The 27,336-nt window shown below is 38.9% G+C and overlaps 2 protein-coding genes across 3 annotated transcripts in view; both read left to right on the top strand.

Annotated features, from left to right (window-relative positions):
• Nucleotides 1-3,625: 3,625 nt before the first annotated feature.
• On the top strand, nt 3,626-10,497 carry LOC106937104 (betaine--homocysteine S-methyltransferase 1-like). Its single transcript, XM_015018451.1, has 8 exons — nt 3,626-3,740; nt 3,892-4,024; nt 4,133-4,245; nt 5,047-5,238; nt 6,916-7,063; nt 8,931-9,113; nt 9,713-9,941; nt 10,044-10,497. Exons 1-8 carry the CDS (start codon nt 3,726-3,728, stop codon nt 10,222-10,224), a joined length of 1,194 nt encoding a protein of 397 aa, XP_014873937.1. The 5' UTR covers nt 3,626-3,725; the 3' UTR covers nt 10,225-10,497.
• Nucleotides 10,498-12,161: 1,664 nt separating this feature from the next.
• Nucleotides 12,162-27,336, top strand: part of jmy (junction mediating and regulatory protein, p53 cofactor) — a 28,847-nt gene continuing 13,672 nt past the window's right edge. Inside the window, exons 1-2 of one of the 2 annotated variants that reach the window (XM_015018447.1) lie at nt 12,162-14,513; nt 23,458-23,631. In XM_015018447.1, coding sequence (XP_014873933.1) covers nt 13,665-14,513; nt 23,458-23,631 — 1,023 coding nt within the window. In that variant the 5' untranslated portion in view covers nt 12,162-13,664. The remainder of the gene's footprint in view (nt 14,514-23,457; nt 23,632-27,336) is intronic. The other variant, XM_015018449.1, reaches the window with a different exon arrangement.

Here is a 27,336-nt window from a genome sequence, read left to right as displayed (position 1 = left end):
ACACTAATACATGTTGCACAGTGGTATAGGTGACATTCATTTAATGAAGCAAAAACGTAATTTATTAGTAACTTAGAATTCACTGTCATTCAGTAGGAAATCCTGTGCTACCATCCATTTAGGAACATCAGTGATAGCCCAAAAGAAGCAAAGTAATATCAGAACAGGTCAAAAGTCTGAACAGTGGCATGTAGTATCTGACTGGAATCAATAAGCTGACCTGAAATTATCTGTCAACTTCAGCCTGAACTTTCCGTCCAGAAACATTGATCCCTGACGGGTTCTTGAGCCTCTGTGAGCAGCTCAGCCTTTAACCCGCTGGAACGGCTGCAGCAGGTTTCAGCTGGATGATGTTTCCTGATAACTGGAGCTGAAAGGCTTGATGGAAATCCATCTCCTAGCTGCTTGGCAGTGTGTATTCAGTGATAACACTCAGAGATGAGGAAGACTTTGTGGGAGAAAGGTGCAAACATTTACAGATTATTAGTTTAACAAAAAAAAGTTTGCATGAAAAAGTTACTTTTCCAGCTGAGATGAGGATGAAATCTGACATGATTTAAATTAAAACTGGGCCGTCTCTGGTTGACGAGTCCTTAAAATGTTCAACTTTTGAAAGATTTCTGAGTTTCAAATTTTGAATATTTTTGACTTGCAACTCAACTTGCAACTCAGAAATTTACATGTTTTTTTTTTTCTAGCGAATTTAAATTTTTTCAAACTCAGAAATGCCTTTGGGTTTTTTTGTTTCTAGAAAATTTCTGAGATTAATTTCAACATTTGAGATTTTGGTGGAAATTTACTCTTGCTTTATTGTTATCTATATTGGCTCTAATATGTTGTCATACGTAAGTGCTTGCATTGCAACACAGACCAAATACATTGTATTTTTCTCTTTTTTAAAAATTGGAATAAGTGTAGTATTAAAGATTATTTGACTGTTTTAGATTATATTAATTAAAATGTTTTAAATTGCTTAAAATGTAAGATTTAAATAAACTGGGAAGTTTGCTTTGTAAAAGTGCCAAGAATAACTTTTTTTTTGGTCAGATAAAGATTGCCCATAGAATAAGATTCTAAATTAAAACTCTATTGGTGGTGATTATGGTCTTAACAGGAAAAGGGTCCCCAAACAAAATTAAGCTCAAGGCCTCAGATAACTTTGGGCCATCCCTGTAAAACAGAATGTTACCTCCATCCTGTCTTTTTTTTTAACCTGCAGCTAAGGATCAATGGATTTTTGGCAATAAAAAAATGTTAGCTTTACAAAATGTAAGGAAAAAAAAACGCTTTAGTGGTTTAAAGCAGAAACTTATATTTTTAGTTTTGTCTGTTTGGCATTAGTCTTAGTTTATTTAGAAAAAGCAAATTTTCAAAATTCATAGCACAAAGACAATATTTACCAATTTTAGGTATTTTGGTAAAATTCTAAAAAATTAAAGACTGCCTAGTCAGACAGGTTATGGTTAAAATAAAACTTATTCCCTTCTAGGTGACTGCGCCACAGGACAAACTTTGTGTTTTGGTTTCTCCTCAGTTTCTTGTTAGCAGGACCTGGTCCAGGCTGCCTCATCACAGCAGGTCGTCACCATGGTAATCTGGACTGAAAAGCTTGTTTCTTGCAAACCATGGCCTCTACTGTTTTTGTTGTTGTTGCTGTGCAAAACCACAACACAATGCCAGGAATTAAGACATTTTGTATTAAGCGCACTCAGTATGTCAGTGAAACAACACATTTTGCCTGGTAATATACCTTCATATGGTAACTACTGATTCACACTGATTTTATGGGATGGAGAAAGTGAAGCTTTAAAAGTGTGTTTACAAATTAAAATCCGAAAAGTGTGGCATGCATTTGTATCCGCCGTCTTTAAGCCAGTATTTATAGCATCGTCTTTCAGTAGAGTTGTACCTACAAACGTCTTTCGGATTTTGTTTCTACTAGCTTTGCGCGTCTAGACACTATCATTGCTTTTGCTCATCTTTGAAGAATAGCTCAAGTTCAGTCAGACAGAACATTTCTGTGACCCTCACATTTCAATTCCAAACTTTGACTAGGTCATTCTAAGACATGGAAATGCTTTGACTGAAGCCAACCCATTGAATTTCTGCCTGTATGTTCAGGGTCGTTGTCTTTCTCCCCCAGTTTTGAGTCATTTGCATCTTTAAATAGGTTTTCTTCCAACATTGTCCTGAAAGGTAGTCTGAATTATGAATTAGTAAATCACTAAAAAGTCTTGAAGATTAGATAAGATATACTTCTCTGTAAAATCAAACTAATTCTCGATATAGTTTTTCACCTACAGAACATGGTTAGCCTTCTTTGCTACATCTTCATAAATTATTTAATCAAGTCACATCCACTCTCCCAGCAATATATAATTAAAACTCAATCAATACACCAGATTTTCCACACATTTCCTCATGACTGTATTCTCTCTGTAAAGCCACTACAGAGTGAATCAAACATGAACAGGAAGTGTCCTGTCTTGACTGCACTGGCGGATGTTGATGCAGAAGCTATTGCTGTACATCCACGAGTCGGCGTCTACAGGTAGAGCCATTAAAACGCCACGTCCTATTTTCAGCTAACACGTTGTTGTAAAACAGTTGGTGATATAATAATAATAATAATAATAATAATAATAATAATAATAATAATTTTAAAAACACGTTACTTAACCGACCACAGAAGCCATTGCCGCCAAGCTAATTAGCATATAAGGTAGACATGTAGCTTGAACCTAAATTTAGCTACGAGATAAATATTTAGCACGTGTGCTGAGTATTTAGGTTGCTATTTAGCTAGCAACCCCAATATTTAGCCGGGGAAGCTAAGTATTTAGCTAAATGTTTAGCTTGCTTGGTATTTAGTTAGCCAGCTAAATATTTAGCTTGGAAACTAAGTGATTAATATGAAAATTTAATGTTTAGTTTAAATTTAGTTTAAATGTCTAGTAAGGAAAATAAAATTACTTTGGAACTAAATATTTAATTAGCAATCTATCTAATTTAAATTAAAGCTACGTTTTTGGCTTTTGAATTTAGTTTTTTGACAGTTGTTTAGGTCAACGTTAAATATTTAGTTGGGAACCAAATATTTAGCTTCCTAACTTAATATTTAATTTGAAAGCTAACTGTTTAGTTTGCTTATAAATTAATTTGGAATTAATTAACATGGCAAAAAAGACTGAAAATGAATACTTTTTTCTTTTTTATTTATATTTTGACAGGCTAAATAAACCAAAAATATTGCTGTTTATTGTGTAACTTTTCGAACGGAACCACATATATGTCAGTGAATACAAGACAAAAGCCATGCAGTGGAAGCGTGAGGTAAAGTGAGAGCATGTTGCGTACAAGACTGGGCTTCTATCTTCTTCACGGCGCTTTCCTGGCATGTCAGAGCAGTTAGCGCAGAAAAGAAAAACATTGAAACCACTCCTCTTCTCAGCCCCTTTTTTATTTTTTTATTTGCCAACATCACACGTTTTGTCTGCCGTCCAACAGCATCCAAAATAAATGCCTTGTGCAAACTTGCAGCTAATAGCAAGGGAGGGAGTTGGAAAGACGATCCGCGTGTGGAGAGGGGTTGCAGGCGGTTCTTGCTGTGACATCAGGGGTTGAGCTCCCGTCTTGAACTATAAATGCAGCATGGATGCCTTCACGGATCCCTTTTCCCAGACTCGGAGGAACGGTGCAGCTGAGAAGAGGCGTCCGCAGAGACCATGGCACCAAAGAAAGTAAGGGCGCACGGCGAAGATCCGAAGAGTAATGTGCACAATTCAGTTTAAAATGTTGTCACTCTTTCTCTTGCATTTATTTATTTTATTTTATTTTATTTTTTAATGACCTCAAACAGCGTTGGGTTTTACATTTTTCCTGCGCGCGCAGGGCATTCTGGAGCGCCTGGATGCAGGAGAGGTGGTCATCGGAGATGGAGGGTTCGTCATCGCCCTGGAGAAGAGAGGCTACGTGAAAGCGGGGCCGTGGACTCCTGAGGCCGCGGCCGAATACCCCGAAGCAGGTAAACCGCATGGCTCCGTATTTTTATTTTATTTTTTTTTCTGTCCTTGTCTTCTGCTCTCCTGACTCCCGGTGGAGGCGATTCGCTAAGAGCGGCGTGTTGTTCCAGTGCGGCAGCTGCACAGGGAGTTCCTGAGAGCTGGCTCTAACGTCATGCAGACCTTCACCTTCTATGCGAGCGACGATAAACTGGAGAACAGAGGGAACACTCAGCGCTTCACTGTAAGCTACACTTCCTGAACTTCCATATTTACTGATCTTTTTTCTTCCCCCGCCTGCAAACTAGCTTAATTAAATAATATTAATTACAAATTATGTTTACTTTTGTCACAGATCTTAAGCTGGCTTTAGATCTGGACTTTGACTAGGCCATTCAAATATGACTATTCTTTGACATGTGTCAAATTCAAGACCAAATCTGGCCCGCGTAGCTTTTTATACTGTCCATTTGTTTATTACTACATTATTGGCTGCAGTTATGTTTTCAATTTTTTCCAATGATTTGTGAATAACATTGTAACTTATGTTGTCAGAAACATGGGCTCAAAAATGCAATGTTATTTGAGAATTTGTTAAATTACGTTGTTACGTTATTGGTGGCCGCACAATGTGTTTTCCACTTTTTGTTTGTATATCTATGGAAAAAGGTTTAGGGTTACTGATTAATAAAACAAATCAGATTTTAATCTCAGAATTCTGACTTCAAGAATCAGAATATTAAAGCCAGAATTCTGAGAAAAAAAATGTCATAATTTTTTTACCTATTTTTCTCAGAAATACAACTTTAGTCTCAGAATTCTGACTTTCGTTTTCAAACGATTAAAGTCTAAATTCTTTTTGTCAGTGACCCTCTTCTGTATATATCACATGAAATCACAATAAAATACATTTATAGCTATAAATGTAACATAATAAAGTGCAAAAAAGTTCATTGGGCTTCGACGCTCCTCTTTGAACCATGAGGGTTGCTCTCACGCTAAATGTAAAAGTGAGGCATTTCTTTTTCTCCTTGTGAACTTTCAGGGGGAGCAAATCAACGAGGCGGCTTGTGACCTGGCCAGGGGGGTGGCCGACGAGGGCGATGCTCTGGTGGCGGGTGGAGTCTCACAGACGCCCTCATACCTCAGCTGTAAGAGCGAGGAAGACGTCAAGGCCATCTTCAAGAAGCAGATCGACGTCTTTGTCAGGAAAAACGTTGACTTCCTGATCGCAGAGGTATGTGACGAACACAAGATGTAGCTGGTGCCGCCCCCCAACCAATTAAAATGCAAACTTTTTTTCTTTTTTTTTTTTTCTTTTTCCTCAGCAGAAAGCAGGTTATCTAGTTTCCTAATATGTGGCAAGCAAGTAAAACTTATTCCACTATACATAGCAAACCTTTTCAGGGTAGCACAGACAGAAAAAATATATTTTGTAGTTCTTGGGTGGCCCTCCCCTTTCTAATGCCTCCCTGGGCAACTGCCCAGATCACAAGGAAGGGTAAATTTACTCTGGTACACATGCATACAAGTAGCAGTAAACCTTTTCAGGGCACAAAAAACAGAAAAGATATATTTTATTTTGTAGCTATTGGGCACCCCAGCCAACCATGTTTCTAATGTCGCCTTGGGCAACTGCCCAGATACTCCATATTAAAAACTGCTACCGTTTATACGTGTTAATGCACCTCACCGAAAGGAGGTCTCACTTTAAAATCCCAATGAGAATATCTGTGTGGATTTTCCTTCCTTAGCAAAAAACTAAATAGAAACAAACATTCAGGTAACCTTCAATATACAGTTTTCTGCTTTTATGCCTTAATGTTGGTCCCTTAATTCTCTTTTAATTCTTCCTGTTGACATTGTTCCCTGCCTACAACACACAAAAACCTCCCAAACCAAAAATTCTTCAACATATGGAGGTTAAACACTTGCTGTGATTGAGGGTGGGTTGACTGTTTATGTCCACAAGAGGGCAACAAAAGCAATCATTTTCATAATCAAATTTAGTTTAGGTGCAGTTCCCTCTATACTTAATGAGACGTCTAGTAAATGTGGGTAGAAAGCCTTACAATGAGTTAGTTATTTTGCAGTAGAATAATCTCAATCTATAATTTGAGTGTTTATTCAGTTCCGTGTTGTCTTTGACGACATCCCGTGTCAAGATTTTAGTTACTTCTAATACTTCTTGTTAATTAGATGATCCTCAACTGTAATTGTGCCCTTTGGTCAGACGTGGTTACGATTGAGCTTTTCATCAACAAACACTTAAGCAAAACCTTAAAATGTGGAAAAGCCCCTACTTATACTGTGAAGTATAGTAAAAGATGTGTGATAGTGCGGGCCTGTGTTTTATGCAAAAGGCCCTTGGAGAACTTGTTAGTGTGTAACATTGTGAACTCTTTTCACATACCAGGATATTTTAAATACAAATATGATGCAGATTGGCATTTCCGTTTTGTTCACATTTTCAACAGGGCAGTGGCGACCCCAAAAGGTGGGTAAGGGGGGACCATGGCCTCTTCTTGAAAAATGTTGGCCTATCAAGTCTTACAAAGTCATCTTGTAGCCGTTGTAGAACCCAATAAATTAATTAATTCATAAAATCAAAACTAAAATTAAATATATATCAATATAAATATATTATTATAATTATTATTATTACTTCTTTTTTTTAGTTTAGTTGGCCCCCCCCCCTAAAGTTTTTACTTAATTTTTTATTTTATTTTTTTCCCAACCCTCTGAACATTTTCTGGGGGTGCTGCTGCACCAGGGGTGCCTATAATTTTGAAATGTTACCGATTGCCTGTGAGTTGTATTCTGAAAATCCAAAGGTGCAAACATCACCAGATATACCTAGCAGTTGTCGCACTCAAGTGCTTTGATGATTCCTCGTCCATTCTGCCCCGGTCAGTACTTTGAGCACGTGGAGGAGGCTGAGTGGGCCGTCCAGGTTCTGAAGACCTCTGGAAAACCCGTGGCTGCGACTCTGTGCATTGGACCCGAGGGAGACCTGAATGGAGTCAGCCCTCAGGAATGTGCCGTCAAGCTGGTGAAAGCAGGTAATGAGGTTTTTCTTAACCCGTCGTGTCGCATAGCCTGACGGGTAAAAACCATTCTATGTCCTGGTTGTGGATTTTGAACCCCACATGGACAACTTCAAAATATACGTATTCCTAACCTGACCGGATTATGTAAGCACTGCGGCTAAATGCCACCAGTGTTGCTTTTGGTCTTCATGTCACAAAGCTCTGCTGTGGAAAGTCAAAGTTTGGATTCGAGACCATGGAATGCAGTATGAGGCCCACAAATGAGGGTGTTAAGGATCTAAAGCTGCCAGTGTTTTTCTCCAGTGGTCGCTGCAGATGCATTTAGATTTGTATTTCAGTCATAAGTGGCACTTTGCTTACAGTGTCGTACAATTACACTTGTGCAGGAATGTAGTGTGTAGTATTGCCGAACAGCAAAGATGACTAGCTAACCCAGACATGTGCTAATGCTACACTAGTCTAAGACTGGTTATTGTGAAAAGACAATAACAATAAAAATCAGTTCACAGATCAGAGGAGCATATGGTGCGCTAACGGCACAGGAGTTTGTGCAGAGTCACAAACTCCTGGAATAAATCATTTGTAAATAACAAATAAATAAGGATAAGAAAAAATCACAAATCAGCGATGTACAAGAGATATCTGTTTTTTCCCTCCACTAGACCATTGACTCACCTTTTATTTTACACAATTTATGTCAAACTCCTAAACAGTTTATGTCACACTCATTCAGGCAATTTATATCAAACTTATAACAAACACTTTAGCAAACTCTTAGAAAATCTTTTAACATCCTGAGAGCAGATGAAGTTTAAGCAAATGTGTGAGGAGTTTCACATGACTTGTGTCTTCTTTTGTTTTTTTGTTTTTTTTGTTTGTTTTTTTTGGCATGCTCCTTAAGAAACCTGTTCAGACAGGTGTAAGCAGATCATTTCTCACAGCTATGACAATTTCAACATGAACAGTATGATTTCAGTCTTGGCAGAGCCCAGTATGTGTGTATGACAGATTTTTTTTCTAAATCCACCTGTCAGATGGATGTTACACAATTCAGTGCTAATAAATAACACAGTCTGTCATTTTATCTGATGTTTAGATGTTCTTACTAATGTCTAGTGCATGAGAGTGCGCTGTAATTCGTTACATGGGCTTTGAGTAGAGTATAATAGAAATCATGGCAGCAAAGTGACAAGTAGACTGAAGCATTTATTTTTATACAAAATTAAAAATATAAATAAGAGAGATTGTACATTGCAAGTCAGAGATTTTATATAATTACTAAGCATAGGGCAGTGTGTAAAATCTGCTCATTTTGAAATACTTCCCTAAAAGTTTGAAATTTATAGAAAGTTGCTAGTTTGCTATTTTTGCTTAAAAAAACACAGACCTGCATGACTGAATCCAGTCCTGTTCCAAATAACTTTCATGTTGTCTAAAAATCAACACAAGTTTGTAAATCATAATTCTCCTTTGTAAATTGCTGACTAAAGTTGACTGAAATTCAACACTCTATGGTATGTGTTACTGCGTCTGGTTAATGTTCAGTTTCCTATTGTTGTTTTTTTTGTTGTTCTTTTTTCAGTTTCTGAGTGAAACCTGAAACCTTAGTTTTAATACAGGTGTAAATAAAAATGTAGCTTCTAACTTAATGTCATATTTGAGGAATAACAGTTTCATTTCAAGTTTAACGTTCAGCATGGTAGGCTTGTGCTGCCCTCTGCTGGTGATTTCAACACATTACGGCAGAAAACAACAATGCTTACGTCTTGGAATCAGAATACTTCTGCACCAACATTAACCATTGCTGGAAAAAACAAACAAACAAAAACACTGTTTTGCCAGTGTAATAGTATAACAAAGTTATTCATTTGTTTTGCAGGGGCAAACATTGTTGGCATCAACTGCCACTTTGACCCAGAAACCTGCGTGAAGACCGTGAAGCTGATGAAGGAGGGAGTGGAAAAGGCCGGGCTGAAGGCCCACTACATGTCCCAGCCGCTGGGCTTTCACACCCCCGACTGCAACCGACAGGGATTCATCGATCTTCCCGAGTTCCCATTCGGTGAGCCCTTCAACTTTGCTTTATTTCTCACCCCAGACACTGACGGTAGGGCTGGACGGTAAATCAATACCGATATATATCGCAATAAACACGTAATCAATATCAGTAGATAACACGTTTGATAGAATATTCAATGTCACTGAACTCCGAGCTAGAGCCGCACAGCATTCTGGGGGATGTAGGCAGAGGAAAGGATTTAGCCAAACTCACAAAGGTGGTGGCATCAACTAACTCACTCACTAATTGGTTACCTAGCAACACCTTGTAGAATAACTTGTGGTTACCGAGCAGCAACCTGCTGAGTAACTTGCACAGCAGCAGTTTCAGGTTTCGCCACTATGCTTGATAAGGATCCGGTATTAATATCTGTATCAGTCCCAATGTTGGAAAAAAAAAAATTCTTACAAAATTAAGAATTTATTAAGAATATTTCTTTGTTTATTTTCATTATATTTAGAATTCCTATCTGCATTTCTGAAACATTTTAAAGGTTTGTTGCAGGTGATTTTTGCATATTTGACTAAGGTAGTCAACCTTTGTTTTTGTTTTTGACAATAACCTGCGACTACAGAATAATTTACGTACGTTTTCCCCAACAGCCCTGGAGCCCAGAATCCTGACCAGATGGGACATGCAGAAATACGCCCGGGAAGCATACAACGCCGGCATTCGTTATATCGGCGGGTGCTGCGGGTTCGAGCCCTACCACATTCGTGCTGTTTCTGAAGAGCTGGAAGCGGAGCGGGGTTTCCTTCCTGCCGGCTCCGAGAAGCACGGCAAATGGGGCACCGGCTTGGAGCTGCATACCAAGCCCTGGGTCAGAGCCAGGTAGATAATTCTCTAAAGTATTACGTTTTAAATCCTTTCCCTTTTGGGAATAACAGTAAAAGGATCAACGTGTAAACTAATGGGATCTGGTCCTGTGCGTAGGGCCCGTCGGGAATACTGGGAGAAACTACTGCCCGCCTCCGGGCGGCCATTTTGTCCTTCGATGTCCAAACCCGACAACTGGGGTGTCACCAAGGGACACGCGGACCTGATACAACAGAAAGAGGCCACCTCCAAGGACCAGCTGAAAGTCCTCTTTGACAAGGCCACACAAAATGCCTGAGTGCCGCCCCATCTGACACCCCAAAATAAATCCTCCTCTGAATAAAAGCAGAAAAAAATGAGTGACATTCCCTCAAACTTCACAAACCCAAACTGTCTAATCTAAGCCTGTCTCAGAGTATCTTTTAGGACTCAACAAGCAGTAGATGTCTGAGTCAGATCCTAAACCACGTCAAGTTACTGTACTGCAAGCTTCAAACTCGTGCCATAACACTTCAAAAATGTCTGCTGTTGTGTGAAACAGTAAATGAACGAATAAAACACGCGAAACAAATCTGCATGTGTGGGTTGGTGTTTGTAAGAAAAGCAGAGGAAATGCTTTTTTTCCCCCCTAATCCTTTCATGGAGGGTAAGCAAGTGATAGAGGTTTTCCAAATACCTAAAAATCCCTTTAAGACTCCTATTTATAATTAATGTACAAAAGATTGTTTCATTATGGGTTACTGAAAGTGAAAACAAGTCAACTTTCAACACAATAGCAACAACCCAGTTTAAACTTTTTCTTCCACCAGGAATGTTTTGTAAACATCTCCATGTTCCCAAAGCTTTTTAACATTTGGCCTTTTTGAAACCACAAACTTAGATGTGTTTTATTGGAACTGAATGTTACAGACCGACGCAAAGTAGCACATAATTCTGAAGTGGAATAAAAGTCACTCATGACTTTCAAGTTATTTTTTTCTTAATAAAAATATCAAAACTGTGGTATGCATTTATATCCAACCACCCTTCCCCCGGATTTCTTATTATTTGTAGATCTACAACTTTATGGCCTCTTCTCTAAAACTCTGTAGAAAATTTGTGTAACCTTCAAAGAGCAGCTGAGATAAATTACACACATGTGGACTCTATTTACCAATTAGGAACAGCTTGTTTGGAATGGATTTTATTTAAAGGTAGTCTAAATTACGCCAAATTCAAAAGACACACTTTTTTTCAAGATCTTTTTACTTGTATAAAAAAATTGAAAGCCATTTTTCTGTACAGTTTACAACAATGGCCTACTTTGTGTGAATCAATCATATAAAATCCCAATCAATTATATCAGTTGTGTCCAAGTTTTTTACAATGAAGGCCCAAAATTGTGAAGTTCAAAGCAAATGGGTGACAAAAAAGTATTTCAATTAAAGTTTCAAAATAAAATTGTTGTTGCTTTTTAGAAATGATTTTATTGGCCCAAGAAACTTGGGAGATTTCAGTGAAATAGACAACATAGTGATATCTTTGTAGAAAAGTTTCTTTAAAGACCAAAACATAAACGGTATCTCTCACTATTCTGGACTCTATTTTCCACCTGTACAGTTTAAGAAGAAGTGGTGAAAAAGTTTGATCTTTTTCGTAAATTAAGACGTGTTTAAGTGTCTTTGTGTTGAGGTTAAAACTCTACATTAGGTCCCACACCAGAGTTAACCCTTGTGTCCAGAAATGGGGTCCAACCGACCCCACACAAGTAAAATTTGTATCATTTTCCACAGTCCTCTACATTTACCTCAGTCCTCGCACGCACAAGGGTTAAAGAGAACTTGACGGGTAAAATCCCTTTTTCCAAAAAGAGAACAATCAGTGAAGCTAAGATGCTCTCTCTCTATGTGGGCATGTTTTAAAACTTGGCTGTCCTGAGGGAGTTTTTGATTTCCTGTTTATTCGTGTAGAGTTAGTAACATGACATGGAGTGTTTTTCTATTAAAAGGGTTTTCTTGCTGGAAAACATGCTATTTTTCCCTCACTTGGTATCCAAACACATTTTACCTCACTGAAACAACTTGAGTTTTTCCACTCGCACTATCAGATAAAATAAAAGAACAAAATGCACAAATTTACATCTTCACTGCAAACATTTTCATTGTTCCTCTACTGTATGTGATTTTTGGGGGATGTGATCATAAAAGCAGAAGATAATTGAGCATAAAGACTAAAGAAGTGTAACTTGTGTTCATGTATGACAAAGCACAGACGCTTACATTTTTAATAAATTATATTGAACATATAAAACATAGATTTGGTAATAGCCTCTAGGTCTGAACAACAACAAAAAACAACAAACTATGAACAGATTGAATAGAAAACATTTTGAACAACAAACAGATCAGAAAGCACAGACGTCAAAATTAACAACATAAAAAACGAAACAACTACATTAGAGGCGAAGAAGTCTACGTGAATAATAAACGCTTACATTTGACTTTTGCTTAAACGTCGTCAAAGGTCTTTTGATCCACTCTGCTTGCTATATATGCATTTTTTTCTTTTTGCTTACAGTACGTGCTGTACGTAATTGCGTCACGGATTTGCCCACGTGTAGATGTTTATTCTCCTCGTGCACGTCGGCTGAAGGAGAAAAAGAGGTTTAACAAAGTCCGACTGGGATTGAGGCATATTAAAGAATATTTAGGTAAATTACATAAAATAATATAGCAAATATTGGCAGTATAGTGTTATCTTTGTTAAATATTTAATTAAGCATAAATAAGAAAAGGCATAACATATGATGCCTTCATGGTACATGGGATAGCCCCGAACAGTGGTAAAAAGTGTATTCTACACCTTTGACTAAACCTTTTACAAAATGTATTTGTTTATCCTATTTAGTGTTAATCTATATAAGGTCTATGGTGCATTTGAGTTCATAAAAATTAGTACATCATGGTAATTTGTTTGCCCTGACACAGAGAAGTGGGGTCACCAATCTGACAAAAATCCTCTGCTTGGAGTAGGGTAGGCCTACATGTCAAAATGTAAAACATAAGATGGCGGAGAACATGAAAAACAAAATAAGGTTAGACAATTTAAAAAGATCCATAGAAAGAAGTAAGTAAAAAAAAAAACTATTTTAGATTCACAGTATACGTTTTGTAATTGAAGTTACACTTTCAAAGTATAAATAAATGTGTTTTTTCCCGATGAAATCGTGGACACTGAACATAGCATGCAGAGTGTTAAGTCCCTCCCCGGATTTGACAAACGCGCACGCACCTTGTGCTTGTAAACAGAAGCTCACACGTGACACGGGGAGCAGAGCCGAGTCGCGCGACCGTATTGTCTGAACGGACAAAGAAGCGTACTGTGAGCGCGAGCTTCGGCCAGGTGAGCGGCCAGGTGTTATGGCAACCGGCGTTATGTGTGGCAACACGAAGCCGAGTTTTTGCTCGTTTAAAGACCGAGGTCTGGGAACGCGTTTGGTCGCTTGAACTTATTGTCTGAACCGCAAATCCTCGAGCTCGGTGGGAGAACATTGTTGACTGCGTTTTCGCTGCGCTCACGCACACAGCTGGTTTACTAAACTGGAGAGCCTTTGTTGTTCCAACGCGAAATCTCGCTGATAGGGATTTTTTCCCCCTTTCTGTCGCTGTCGTCAACTAGCAGTAGCCCTTAGCCTCGACGTCAGAACAAAATTATTTCCGAACAACCTCAATCTGTGCATTCAGATTGAGGCCGGATGAGATGTCATTCGCCATGGAGGATAATTTGGAGTCCGGATGGGTGTCAGTCCGACCCAGAGTGTTCGACGAGAAAGAGAGGCATAAATTTGTTTTCATCGTGGCCTGGAACGACATCGAGGGAAAGTTCGCCATAACCTGTCACAACAGAACCGTCCAGAGACGGAGCACTTTTCTGGACTTGGATTGTAGCCCCGCGGCTGCGCTTCCTGTCCCCGCTGCTGCTGCTAAAAGTCCGGCCAAAGCGAAGAAAGACGAAGCCTGTCAAGCTGGTAAAGTTAGACCGCACTCTGTCCCGACAGGAAAACCCACAACAAACACCAGAGCCTTAGACAAAAAGACTGTAAAAGATGATGGCTTGAAGGCGTTCGAGTGCGTCAGCCTCCCGTTAGGATCCTGGAATATTGTTACGCCGAAGGAGATGGACATGGAGATCCTGGACGTCCCTTCGTCTCCCGAGGATGCAGACCCGGGAGACGGTGAGCTCAGCCTCCGCGAGGACTTCAGCTGGGCCGGCCTGTTCTCCTTCCAAGACCTGCGGGCGGCCCACCAGCAGCTGTGCGCCGTCAACTCGGATCTGGAGCCCTGCTTGCCCCCGTTCCCGGAGGAGCAGTCCGGCGTGTGGACGGTGCTGTTCGGCGCCCCGGGGATGTCGCAGCGGGAGACGGACGCGCTGTGCTACCAGCTGCAGGTGTACCTGGGTCACGCCCTGGACACCTGCGGCTGGAAGATCCTCTCCCAGGTGCTTTTCTCCGAGGGCGACGACACGGAGGAGTACTACGAGAGCCTGAGCGAGCTGAGGCAGAAAGGCTACGAAGATGCGCTGGAGGCGGCCAAAAGGCGGATGCAGGAGGTAAAGGGATTATTTTTCTCATAGTTTTTATTCTTAATAATAATAATAATAAAAAACACATAATCATTTAAGGTGATTTTAATTATGTCAAAACTCATATATGTGCCGTTTATTGTCAGTGTTTATAAGGTATCCTAATTGAGCCTCCTGTTCTCCGGACACCCACTCTCACCCTCTCCCCCTTTGCATAGTCTACCATCTGTTGCAGCAGCACACACACGGAGCAGTAATATGATCTGCTCTGGCCAGACATCCCACTCCAGTTGGCTGAATTGTAACAAGGAAGTTGCATAGAAACATAGGGAGAACAAATGGAGGTGGAGTTACGCAGCTGTTGGCTCTGTCGCCGCCGTTATCCCATATAGCTAAAAACACGCAGCATCTTAATTCAGAGTTAGCGAAAACTTTGTGGGCCAGACAGGACATTTGTCCAAGCCTTGGACAATGTACTAGCGTGCTTCAGATTGGCTTATGTTTAGTTATGATTATTGTATCGACCTCTAACATTTGCATGTTTTACACTAGGGCTGAAACGATTAATTAGATTAATCGTGATGACTCCATTATTGAGATAATCGTCAACTAATTTAGTCATCGATTAATCATTAACTGGAGTAGTACATATACATTTTCCATTTAAGACAAAAAAATCATTTTGCCTTTAAAAATGTTTTTAGAATTCCTCAAGTAATATCTATCTATCTATCTATCTATCTATCTATCTATCTATCTATCTATCTATCTATCTATCTATCTATCTATCTATCTATCAGCTCAGCTCTATGTTCTACAGTTTTTCACATATTGATGTAAGAAATATTTTCTAGTTACAAATGAATCCTTTGCTAGAAATAATCAAGCATACACTAAAATACGGTTATTGTATATAATAAAGTGTTTGTTTTCTTATTTTTTAAAAAGGAATTGAATTGTTTATTCTGATTTTTTTAAAGTATCTTATGTATAAAAAAATCACACACAGTCATAAATATTCAAGCAAATACTTTTTTAAATATTTTGAATATGACAAACTGAATTAAAACTCACAAACACAAGAAGCTGTGAAGCCACCACCACGTTTCTCGCGTCCATTCCATTCTTTAAAGGACGCTTTCAGATTAAAACAAAAACAAAACAAACAAAACAAACAAACAAACAAAAAAAAAAACCTTTCCAGACCTTGGATTCTATACCTTCCCTTTCACAATTATCTACCTGGTTGCATTGGTTTACAAAATGACCAAACACGATTAATTAGGTTTCTGCTTGTTCCAGAACAAAATGTGAAGTAGTTTTACAAGAGTCTGTGAAAGCCAGGTAACAACCCAGTTATAAAGATGGTCCTTGGGGGTAGAGATGGGCGGGCGGGGGGCAGAAACGAAGCCAACTGCAAGTCTTTCATCATCCTGGCTTTGTTCATCTGTTTGATTCACAAACAGCTGTGTGAGGGCTCGGTCAGGCCCAAAATAACCTACACGATGACGAAGTGACTCACTTTTAGGTTTATATGCGACGCCACTTTTCTGACAGACTTTTTTTTTTAGAGCAGACTGTGACTTGTTTTATCAGGTCATTTTCTGTGATAGGCTTAACCTGCATTAAGAAGCAAGCAGTTCCGATACAATGTATGACTTCTACAGCTGCTTTTCAGTTGCATTTTTCTTATAAAATTACTAAAAAGTGATCATTTCTTTTGGATCACATTTGTTGATCAGTTGTTTTATTGTTGACCTCATTACTTGATCTCATGATGTGTCGTGTGAGTTCTCTTGGCAACTTCTATATTTGCATTTTTTAACCTCAAACCCGTTTCGTCATCAGAGGGATGACCTCTGATTTTTGGGCTGATATTGATATCTGATGTTAACATGTTACGGCTGATAGGAATGTTATTGTTCATGCAATTTTCTTCAAAGAGTCATTCTAGATGGAGATGGCTGTGGGCAAGAACGGTTTCCTGTAGAGGTCTGAATTGCTGTGGTTCTGAAGAAGCCTCTGACTGAACACAGTTTGTTATAACAGTTTTATAGGTGCTGCTGCAGTCCATAATTGTCTTGGTTTTACAATAACAATATCTAGTCATTAATGGCAACAAGAAGGAAATTAATATACATTAATATCAGCTCCTGGTTTACATATTGGACTGATACAGATATGTTAGAAATAAAATATAAGATATATATATACCTCTTATGTTTCAGGTTGAATTTCTAATGTATGGCACAGGTGAAGTTGAGATGTTTTTATGTGGAACTAACACATTTAAGAGCAAATTGAACAGACGACATCAGATAGACATGGTGCACTTTTTGGAAATTCTCTTCTCTTTTAATATATATAAACTCACTTGTTGATTATTAAAGGGGCAGCATAATGTATTTTCCAGGCATATAGTGCAATTTTATAGCACTATCAATTAACTATGCTACCTTCAGTTGTTACATAAATCAAATATGACTTTAAAAATTTGACTTTGTCATTTAATTTCTTGAAATTGGGTCTATGTCTCTTTAAGAAACTCCTGCTCTTTCTGAGACTCTACCTTTAGAAAGTAATGACAACATGGCTCCTCTATTAAACCTTTAATTTTCTTGCCAGGATTTCACTGAGCAGTAGTAGTGCAATGAGCTCAGCAGATGTCCTTTTCCAACAGGTGTTTGCTAATTGCTGCTGGCTAGTCTGAAGGAACTGAGCAGGGGAGAAGTGCTCTGTGAGGCCAAAGCTCAGAAGCTTACGCTGCATGCCAAAGGAGGAGCTTTGTCCTTGAAGGCGGAGCTAGGTCCATCCAGGTGTTTTGCATGGGAGATTAAAGAATTTCTCAAACATGCATGAAAGAAACAATGTTAATGTTTCTTAACAATGTTAATGTTTCTTTGATGAGGGAATAGCATCATAACGTGTAAAGCTAGTAAAAGTCGATTTTTACGTAATGCTACTTTAAAGTAGGCGATCCATTAGACGCTGCCTTCTTTTATGACACAAGTGTCTTTATCCTGGAAGGTTTCTGTCATCAGAAACGCAGCACAATACAACAGTCAAGCGAAACTCAGCAACAGCAGAGATAATATTTACTCTATTTTATTGGATTGTACATGTTTTTCTGTTTTCCAGTTCAGTAAGTCCGTTCCTAATAAACGCTTACTGTAGGCGGTGCGAGGCTGTTCTGACCCGGAGCTGCTGCTATGAAGGGTCTAATCCTGTTGAGACAGGATAAGAAAGAGGACAGACTAGTTTACTTTGGTTAAACGGAGCTGCTGGTTGATGTCCGTAAATTTAGCAACACATCTCCGAAATCAATCTGCAGTTTTCCAGCTTTATTGGGTAATCATTATAATTTGAGTTGCAATATTAATCAGCACGCATTCTGGTTATATATTAGGGGAAAATATAGAATATTTCCTGCTAAGATGTTTTTACTTTCCATTTAAATCAACACCAACTTTCCCCTGATTGGTTCGTTAAAGTTCTGGAGCAGCTGCAGACTTAAAATACTTGTGTTATTTTTATGAAATCGCTGCGCTGTCTGGTCTTATCACCATCACACTGACAGACCGTGTCAGTGTCCAGACCTTGCTCTCTCAGATATCCGGGACAGGATGGACCGGTGGTCTAAGACCACGCATCCCCTCCGTGTATCTGTTGATCATTGACCACAGTCACTTTGACCGTTTTCCCTTATCTCTGACCTGTTACTAAAGAAACCCAGACCAACAGCTTATCAGCAGTGAAGTTCGTGCTTTAAAAGCTAATAGTTATAGATTAATGGCTTACTCAGATATTTATGGTTTTTATGTAGTGCAAAAAATGTGATAATGTAGTAGTCTTATAAACTAAACTTTATTAGTTGTTTTAGATATAGAACATAGACTCTCAAAGTACTTTATATGAAGAGTAAAGGACTTTGTTGTATTGCACCAGGGCTACAGAACAACTTCCTCATGAATCAAAAGCTAAAATTTTTAAATCAGTATTGCATCATAAAAATACAATACGTTTCTGAGTTGGAGAGGATTTCAGTTTTACAGGATTTAAAATTTCTCTAGATCTAATCCCTAATTGTCATTAATTCACAAATGTATGAACGTCTGTCTCCTGAATGAAGGTTTGGTCTTGCTTTTTGTATAATGATGCAGCCACTCACCGTGACCTTTTGTTCACATCGCTAACGTCACTTTGGGGAAATGTGGGTGTATTTTATTCTGTCAGACTTGCACTCAATTTTATGTGTTCACAATTTATTTAGATTTTGCCTACTGGGCATGTAAAGTCATTCTACAGAATCAGCACTTTTCAACATTTTAAAGCATCCATTATAATTTGGGGAGTTCTGTTTTGGGACTTTGGATCTTATTAGCCTGTTTATTGATGTGTTGGCAACGGAGGGATATTTTTCTTCGTCTGTTCAATCAGATTTGACAGACGAAGGACCGGGAGACTGCAGGGTTGTTTCAACAACATCAGCTACCTTCTCAAGTGGGATTCCCCAAGGAACCATATTTGACCCACTGCTTTTCCTTAAACATACTGTGTTTGGATCAGCTCTTCATAGAGTTGAAATTTAATTAAAATTGCTACATTTTTGTTTTCCTTGTTGAAACAAGCCGTGCCGTGATTTCTGGGTGATTTAAAATGATTAATTTTGCAATATTGTCTAAAGTTGAGTGAAGAAAGAAGCAAATAGTCCTACTTTGGCTCTACTACTACATGGCTTTTGTTCTCCTTCCACGGGCTTTTAGAACATTCTGAAATTGATAAGATTTATTTAGTTGTGTTTATGTGGCCTATCTCCTTGTTACCTACCTTGTTAACTTTACAGAGATGAGCAGCTGCCATTCTCTAACTTTCCTTTTTAAACTGGGTTACCCACTTACACCCAACATTTCCAAAAGCCGTTTTAGGACGTTAGTTCTTTGTAGGTAATTTGTTTAATTGCTCGGTGTTCTGAGTTTCCAGTTGGAAATACATCTCCTTTTTTCTTTTTTTGCTTTTCAAACATCCGCATAAATCAACTAACTACATTTTGTGCAGATATTCGTGTTAATTCAGCGGCGACAGACGTTACATTTACTGTCTTTCAGGAAGCATTCCATCTTTGAGGAGGCCTGTTCAGTCTGCATGAAAGAAAGTGAAGGCCTTCTCTTTCCTGTGTTGTATTTCAATTAAAAGGCACGAAGAGAAGAAAACTACTGCGGCGTAAGACAGAACAGATTTATTGCCAACAGGAACCGGTCTTAATGATGGGGTCTGTATATCACCGAGAGGAAGATCTTCTAATTACGTCCTCCGCGCTTTTGCGGAGGGCTTTTGTTGCCTTTAATGCTAAACTTAGCTTGTAAAATTGTACCTTTGTAAAAGTGCTTTTAAAACACGAATCCAAACCTGCCGGCTAACTTGTTGCAAGTGAGCCTCATTAACTTTGAGCTCATGAGCTTTGAGTTGGCTAATGGCGCTTTTTTTTTTTCCTCGTTTTGTAGGCATCACGTCTCTATGCTGTTGAAGTGAAGTGGAACAATAACTTATTCATCATTTTTCCAGTCTTTGAACTCATATTTCATATTGATTCTAAATGATGTAATAACACTTTAAAAGTAGACTTTTCCAAATCCTATCCTGTGTGACTTCTTGGCTCATTTAGCTCAGGGGGTTTCCTGGCTAGCGGGGTGTGGGGCTGGTCAGCGGTTACCAGGGAAACCCAGGGCCAAGGTAAACAGTAGGGGCAGTGTTGGAGCTGAATCGGGCAGTGTATGTCACAGTGTAGATGGGCTTAGGAAAATCAGCTCAGAGTTGATATAAAAGTCGTCATTCATATCTGTGGCAGATAGAGGAGCAGTTTATTCGCCTCTTCAGATGATTGTTGGACGGTGATACTTTCAGTGCCGCGTCTGAAGCAGAAGTAGAGGAGATGTGTTACGCAGTTTGAATCAAAGAAGCTGGTTTCTGAGAGCCCTAAACAAAAGCTCGACTTAGTGGCGTTTTTAAGAACAATGAACAGTCTGTGGATTGTTGAACATATGGTATGAATCAGTAGCAGTCAGGATCAGTGGTTGTTTTTTTTTTTTTTTTTTTTTTTTGGGTTTTTTCTCAAAAATGTGTTTTGTGATATCATTCCTGGCTACACATTAATGAGCATGTACTTACAAATCCTCCCAGGCTGAGTCTTTGTGCTTGTTGAAAGGTTTTTTTTTTTATTCCTTGCTTTGAGGTAGCCATTGTTTCAGACTGCATTTAGTTCAAATTGGAGCCAATTTAAAATTAAGTTTTAAATAATTAAAAAAAAATTAGGATTAGAGTTTATCTGTTATAAAATGGATTAGAGTCGGCAGAAAAATACAAGCTCCAAAGAACATAGAACAAAGTAAGGTAAACCACTCTATGAACACATAACTTGTTAAAAATTGGCACTTAACTGAACGCGTTCTTGCCATAACTTAAAGCTGTAGTATTAAACTTTTTTCTTTCTTTTTTTTTTTTTTTTTTTACATATTTGTTCAAAATGTTCATTCATGTAAAATGAACTCTTCTGCCTTCTCCCACTGCTCCGAGTACTAATTGCAGAAATACTCTACTCGGTCAGAAACAACCAATCAGAGCCAGGAGGAGGGTCTTAGCGCTGTCAATCACTCTCACGCTCACCCTGCAACATACTGCAGCTTTAAACTATTTCCTTAACTAGAAGGTTGGAATGCAATACTTTAATGAGTTTGCTCCTGAATCACAATTTTTATTTTATTTGCCAGTTTATTTTCTCTGAAATGGAAAGGTAGTTTAATTAGGGAAGCATGATCTATTTGCGTCTACACTGGTACTAACAGATGTTCATAATTTTTTAACATATTGGTAAGGGTCTGATAAGTAGAACTGGGCTGATATTAATAAATGTTTATGTTCATTTTTTTGGGTGTTTGTGTTTCAGGAGGGGGAGGGGCTTGGCACGTGACAGTGGATCACTAGCAACTTTTTAACTATAGCGTTACCCTTGACTACAAGAACGTTAGATGTAGCACCAGCTACGTTTTATGTCGTCTTCGGTCCGCTTAACACGCGCCATCAATTTACCACGTGCAATACAATAATGTTTTGGATTATTTTCAGTATTTTTTTGTGAAATGAAACCATTTCAAGAAACTGCTTTATGTTTACAAGTAATTTACAAAACAACTTGTATAAAGATCATATTAGAAAATTCAACTTTCCTGCTTACAAATCCTAAAAATCCTTAAGTTCGTACATACTTAGCCCTCAGTCTACTATGGTTATATTAAACTCTGTTGGTTAAGTCCCCAAAACCCCCTTTAACTCTGTAGCCCAGAGGCCCACATCCTCCTAAATCCGGCCCTGGTGTTGAGGATTTCATAAGTAAAAATGTCCTTTACTAAATGTAATGAAGTGTTCACACAGATTAAACCCTGAAACAACAGCATGCGTTGCAGGATGATGTAGAAACTGTCATGTGACATATTGGTGTTATTAATGTTATCAAGTGAGTCTGAAATCTCTCTTTTTTTTACCCTGATAATGATCTATTTCAGTTACAGTAATCAAGAAATGCCGTTTACATGGCGGCGTATTAATCAGAGTAAAGGCTGAGTAAACATGTTTGTCCTAAAGCCACTAATGCAGCTCAGATGATCACTAAGAGGGCAGTGAGTTAAAGCACTATATATAGTTCAAAAATGTCTGGGAATGTGGCCAAATGTAATCTAGGGGAATAATCGTCCAGAATGTGTAGCAATCAGTGATCCTGGTTGATGTGCTTTATGTAAGCCCCTTATATATGAAGCAGGTGAGTGAGAAATTTACTCTTTCCTCCAAACATGGACTTCAGCTTCATGTTCTACATCGAAGGAATATGAGAAAAATAAAGCAAATTTTATTGAGCATACATATAATAAAGGCACATTGTCTGTACCCTTGGGTCTGAACAATAAACAATAATAAAAAAATTGATACTGACAAAAATCAAGGATAAAGTCAGCTATTTATTCTACGATTATAGAAAAAAGTCATAACATTACGAGAATAAAATCGTACAGGAATAATAACACAAGAATAAAGTTGAAATAATGGCAATAAAGTCATAGTATTATGGGAATAAAGTCTTCGTATGACTTTATTCTTGAAATATGACTTTTCTTATATTATAATGACTTTATCCTTATGTTTCCCATACGACTTTATTCTTGTAATGATGTTATTTTGTATAATGCTATGACTTTAGTCTCATAATTGTCATGATCTGTGTTTATTTTGAGTTTTTCTATGTTTTCCTGTTTCCCTGTGAGTCTCTGTCCTGTCCTCCCCGTTGATTGATCCCCAGGTGTGTCTCGTTTCCTTAATTACCCCGTGTGTATTTAAACCCACCTGTTGTCTGTGTTCCTCGTCGGGTCCTTGTCGTTTGTCAATGTCTAACGTCTCAGTTTTGTATGTTCACTCCATTATAACTGTTTAGTCCTGGATAGCGTTAGCTCTCGTTTCAGTCCTGTGTATCAGTTGCTACCGGTATTTGGCTGTGTGCCTGTCTTTCTGCCGTGCTGCCTGTTTTTGGACTGTGAGCATCATCATTAAATATATTCATCTTCTTCATCACCATAACCTGGGTCTCAGCGTCTCTCCTCACCACCTACAACCCCACTTCATGACAATAATATGTTATTCTTGTAATATTATGACTTCTTGTAATTTTGTCATTTAATTTTTTCTTTTTCCTTAGTTTAACCCTAAAGCTCCATTGTAGGATCTTGATTGTAAAATTTAAAAAGTGACTTATTTTAAGTTTGCTTACATAACTTGTTGCTCTAACTTTGCTGTGAGGCGTCAGCATGAGCATTGGAGCCAACCTACAACTCTCCAAATGCACTTTTTTAATGAATTCAAACCATTTTTCAACATTGAGGGTGGTTCGTGGTCCACTTTTCAAGCCTCTGTCCCGTGTGCTTTGTCCCAGGTGTTGGACAAGCACAAGGCCACGGACAGCATGGTGGAGCTGCTGCAGGTGTACCCCGAGGAGGACGAGGCGTACGGCGAGCTGCTGGAGGCGACGACTCAGCTGTACCACTACCTTCTGCAGCCCTTCAGGGACATCAGAGAAGTGGCAACTCTGCGGCGGCAGCAAATTAAGGTAATTCTGCACACAGGCACACATAAACAAATACCCATCTGTTTTTCGAGCTTGTTTTAAGCAGGTTTAGACCTCCATGTAGCCGGATTACTCATTTGCCCTTGAAGACAATTTGCCTCCCGTCGGGCGGATCTTCATAAATCAGTGGACCACACGGTAAAAAAAAACCGGGTTCTGTGGTTTTGGATAGAGCAAGGCGACCCTCCTCCAGTGAGCATCCACGCATAAACCCACTGCCGTCACATTACTGGTACATGCTGAGGCTTATGAAGCTGCCGTGGTGATGATGAAGATGATGGCAGGATGGAGGGTAGAGGATCAGCTAGAGAGGCTTTTTTCCCCTTGCCTAGAGCAGATTAACCACCAGTCTAAGTATTATTACAGCGGCCACTAAACCACTCGGTAATTCTGCAGCCTCAGCACTCTTCCTCTGCTCTCTTTGTTGCCTGTCTTCATCAGAGGCTTGAAGAGAGAATCTAGTGAGCTTCAGAGGTGATCTTTGATAAAACCTGTCCTATCGGTCAGCAGGTCAACGCGTACATCTGGACAATTGTTAGACAGTTGCAAAACTGATGTGTGCTGAATTTAATTTTGAACTTTAAATATTAGCACCTCCCAAATAAGCAACAGAACAACAAAAGCTTACACTTTTCAATTCAAGTTTATTTGTGTAGCAAATTTCAGCAACAGGGCAGGTCTATATCATAAAAACATCCTACAGTCATCAATTGTGATGACTGTAGGATGTCATCACAATTAAATTTAAATTTAAATTTAATTTAAATTTAATTTAAATTTAAATTAAATTTAAATTTAAATGTTCAACTTACTTGTTCAAAAGTAACTCTAAACAGGTGGGGTTTTAGCCTTTAGTTTAACTTTCCCACGGTCTTAAGAAATGTGGCCATTTGGACCCCATGAGTCTTTTACTCTGTTGTGGTCCAAAGAGGTCACACTGACCTCATGTGTGCTTCTACAATCTTTTCTTTGCGTAGTTCTGGGAACTGACGGTCTGACAGGACAGTCTCCCTCCCGACCTCTGTTTCCCTGCTGTCCAACCGTGGCATTTACCACGCTCCTCCTGAGCGCTGGATTAAAGGAACTGTGTGTCAGCTGTTTTCTGGAAGCTCCAGATTTGTGGTGCAAAGATACTGAATGTTGGTTGTCCATGTTTGGTTCTAGTAGTCTAGAACCAGAATACCAGAGTGGTTGGTCAGGTTGACACAACAACAGATCTTCAATGTATTTTGGCGCTATGTCGTTAAATGGTTTAAAAACTAACAAAAGTGTTTTAAAGTCTATTCTATGAGCTACAGGGAGCCAGTGTAAGGACTTTATATCTGTGATGATGTGCTCTCATCATCACTCATCATTAGGTCTAGATAGCCTATTCTATCTACACCAAAAGAGTGCATCTTTTCGTGCTTTTGGAAACTTATTTTTGCATAATACACATATATAGCATAGGAAGGAGTACATTTTTAAAGACAAATCATGATTTTGCTGCTGCCTCAGCTTTATGTCAATGTTTAGCCTTTCACAATTTCTCACTGTGGCTGCCAACAACCCTTAGCTCATTAAGTTGTCTGCTATAACCACTACAGTCGGCTCCAGATGGAAGGAGTCCTTTTCTCAAGTCCAGTGGTCTTGTGTTAAAATTTAACACATCCACTTTAGTTTAGTGTAATTGGTAGAGTAGTCATCCTGGGATCAGAAAGTCGTGAGTCGGTGTGACTGGAAAACCGCTCATTATGGTCCATTTCCAAGAAAGTTTTTAAGGGACTTTTAACTGAGACAATTCAAGCTTCAGCAGTACAGATTGTTGGTCATTTAGGACGTGATAATCATAAATGAAGCCTTGGTCCTGTAAACTGATGCAGATTTTTTTTATTTTTATAGATTTTTACGTTTAAATAGCCAAAAAGATTCTGCATTTGAGTGTATTTTTTTGGCACTACAAAGAAAGCTAAAACTCAGGACACTTTGTTGGTGATTTAAATTGTTTTCATAGTTTGTCCTCAATGTACATCAAACCTTGGGATTTTGCTAAAGCAAAAATACTTCTGTGCAATTTATTTTTGGTAAGAGACTGTAGTTTGTTTTTAAAAGGGCAGTGGTGCATAAAATTTCCTTTTTTTTTTGCATCATGTTATAATGTTATTCCCTCATCCAAACATACCTGGAGTGTTGCTTTGATTATTTCATGCATGTTTGAGAAATGCTTTAATCTCCCATGGCAACCATTGGGGGGAGCGAGGGCCACCTTCCTGGACGAAGCTCCTCTGATCTGCAGTTTCCAAACTTCTGAGCTTCCACCTCACAGAGCGAGCCTCCTCCACTCAGCTCCTTCAGACTAGCCAGCAGCAATTAGCAAACACCTGGTAGAACTGAACATCAGCTGAGCTCATTATAGAAGCTGCCTCTCTGTGAAATGCTGGTTAAAAACATTGTTAAAGTGTTAATAGAGGAGCCATGTTGTGACGACTTTCTGAAGGTGGAGCTTCAGAAAGAGCAGGAGTTTCTTAAAGAGACAGAGGCCCAATTTCAAGGCGTTAAATTACAAAGTCATGTTTCTTTAAAGTCACATTTGAAATATATGGCATTTTCTATAACAACTTAAGGCAGAGGTTCCCAAACTGTGGGGCGCGCCCCCTAGGGGGGGCGCCGTGTCATTGCAGGGGGGGCGCGGGAAGCCGTCTGGTTGAAAAACAAAAACAAAACATGAACACTGGATGCGCTGGGTTTTTACCTTAGAATGGCCAGCTCTCTGTTATTCCTATGTCAATTTGATACAGTAGAGGCTTCCACACTTCCCATATCTGTGTCCTCTGTCACTTTTATCAGTTAAAACTGTTTAATCCGTTAACATGTTGTAACCTGTTTTTCCGAGCCGCCTTTAAACGCAATATGAGCGCTGCGACGCTTGCGCTGGGTTTCCACCTGTGAAGGAGACCTGCTGCTGCTGTGGAGCTACGTAGGTTTGTGTTAGAATCACGGCAGCAAACCAGCAAAACGCAAAGAACTTTTCACAGTTTTTCCCTCCAAACTAACCGACTGAGTTGAGTAAAGCTGTTGGATGCAGGTAATGTTAGCTAAAGATGACTAGCTAATATCAATACAGAACCTTAAGCTTAACAAGTACCTTGTAGGCTACCGATGTTGGTGTTTATTTTCACCTACGTACATTCATTTTGCCCCCAAAAAAGTTGAACCCCCCCGCCCCGTCACACACGTCGTTTCAACCAGACAGCCATTTGTAATCCATAGGGGGGGCGCAGAAAATGTTTGGAAACCACTGGGGGGGGCGCAGAAGAAAAAGTTTGGGAACCACTGACTTAAGGTAACATAGTTACTTGATTGTGCTTTAAAATGGCACTTTGTGACCAGAAAACACAATAGAGCCCCTTCATAATATGAAAAATAAAATAATTAAAGGACATTTTGTTGTTGTTGTTCGTTAATTTAATAACATGGACAGGAATGTGCAAAATCTTTCACGTATATTTGAGAGCACCACCTCGTTCGGTTAAAACAAGCTTGGATTGTTTCACAGGTATTGTTCGGCGCTTTTCAATAAAATAAGATTGAAACATCAAAGGTGCCACTGTGACTTTATAACACCTGGGAAAAAAAAAAAAAAAAAAAAAAGGGTGTACCCAGGTCGGGCTTTTTAAAATTTTGTTTTGGCCAAAAAAACCGAATGGG

Source organism: Poecilia latipinna, unplaced genomic scaffold (assembly GCF_001443285.1).
Source record: "Poecilia latipinna isolate Pla-1442-1.1 unplaced genomic scaffold, P_latipinna-1.0 Scaffold2274, whole genome shotgun sequence".
Taxonomy (NCBI): Eukaryota; Metazoa; Chordata; class Actinopteri; order Cyprinodontiformes; family Poeciliidae; genus Poecilia; species Poecilia latipinna.
Note: the sequence above shows the minus strand (reverse complement) of the source record. Positions and strands in the feature narration are given on the sequence as shown.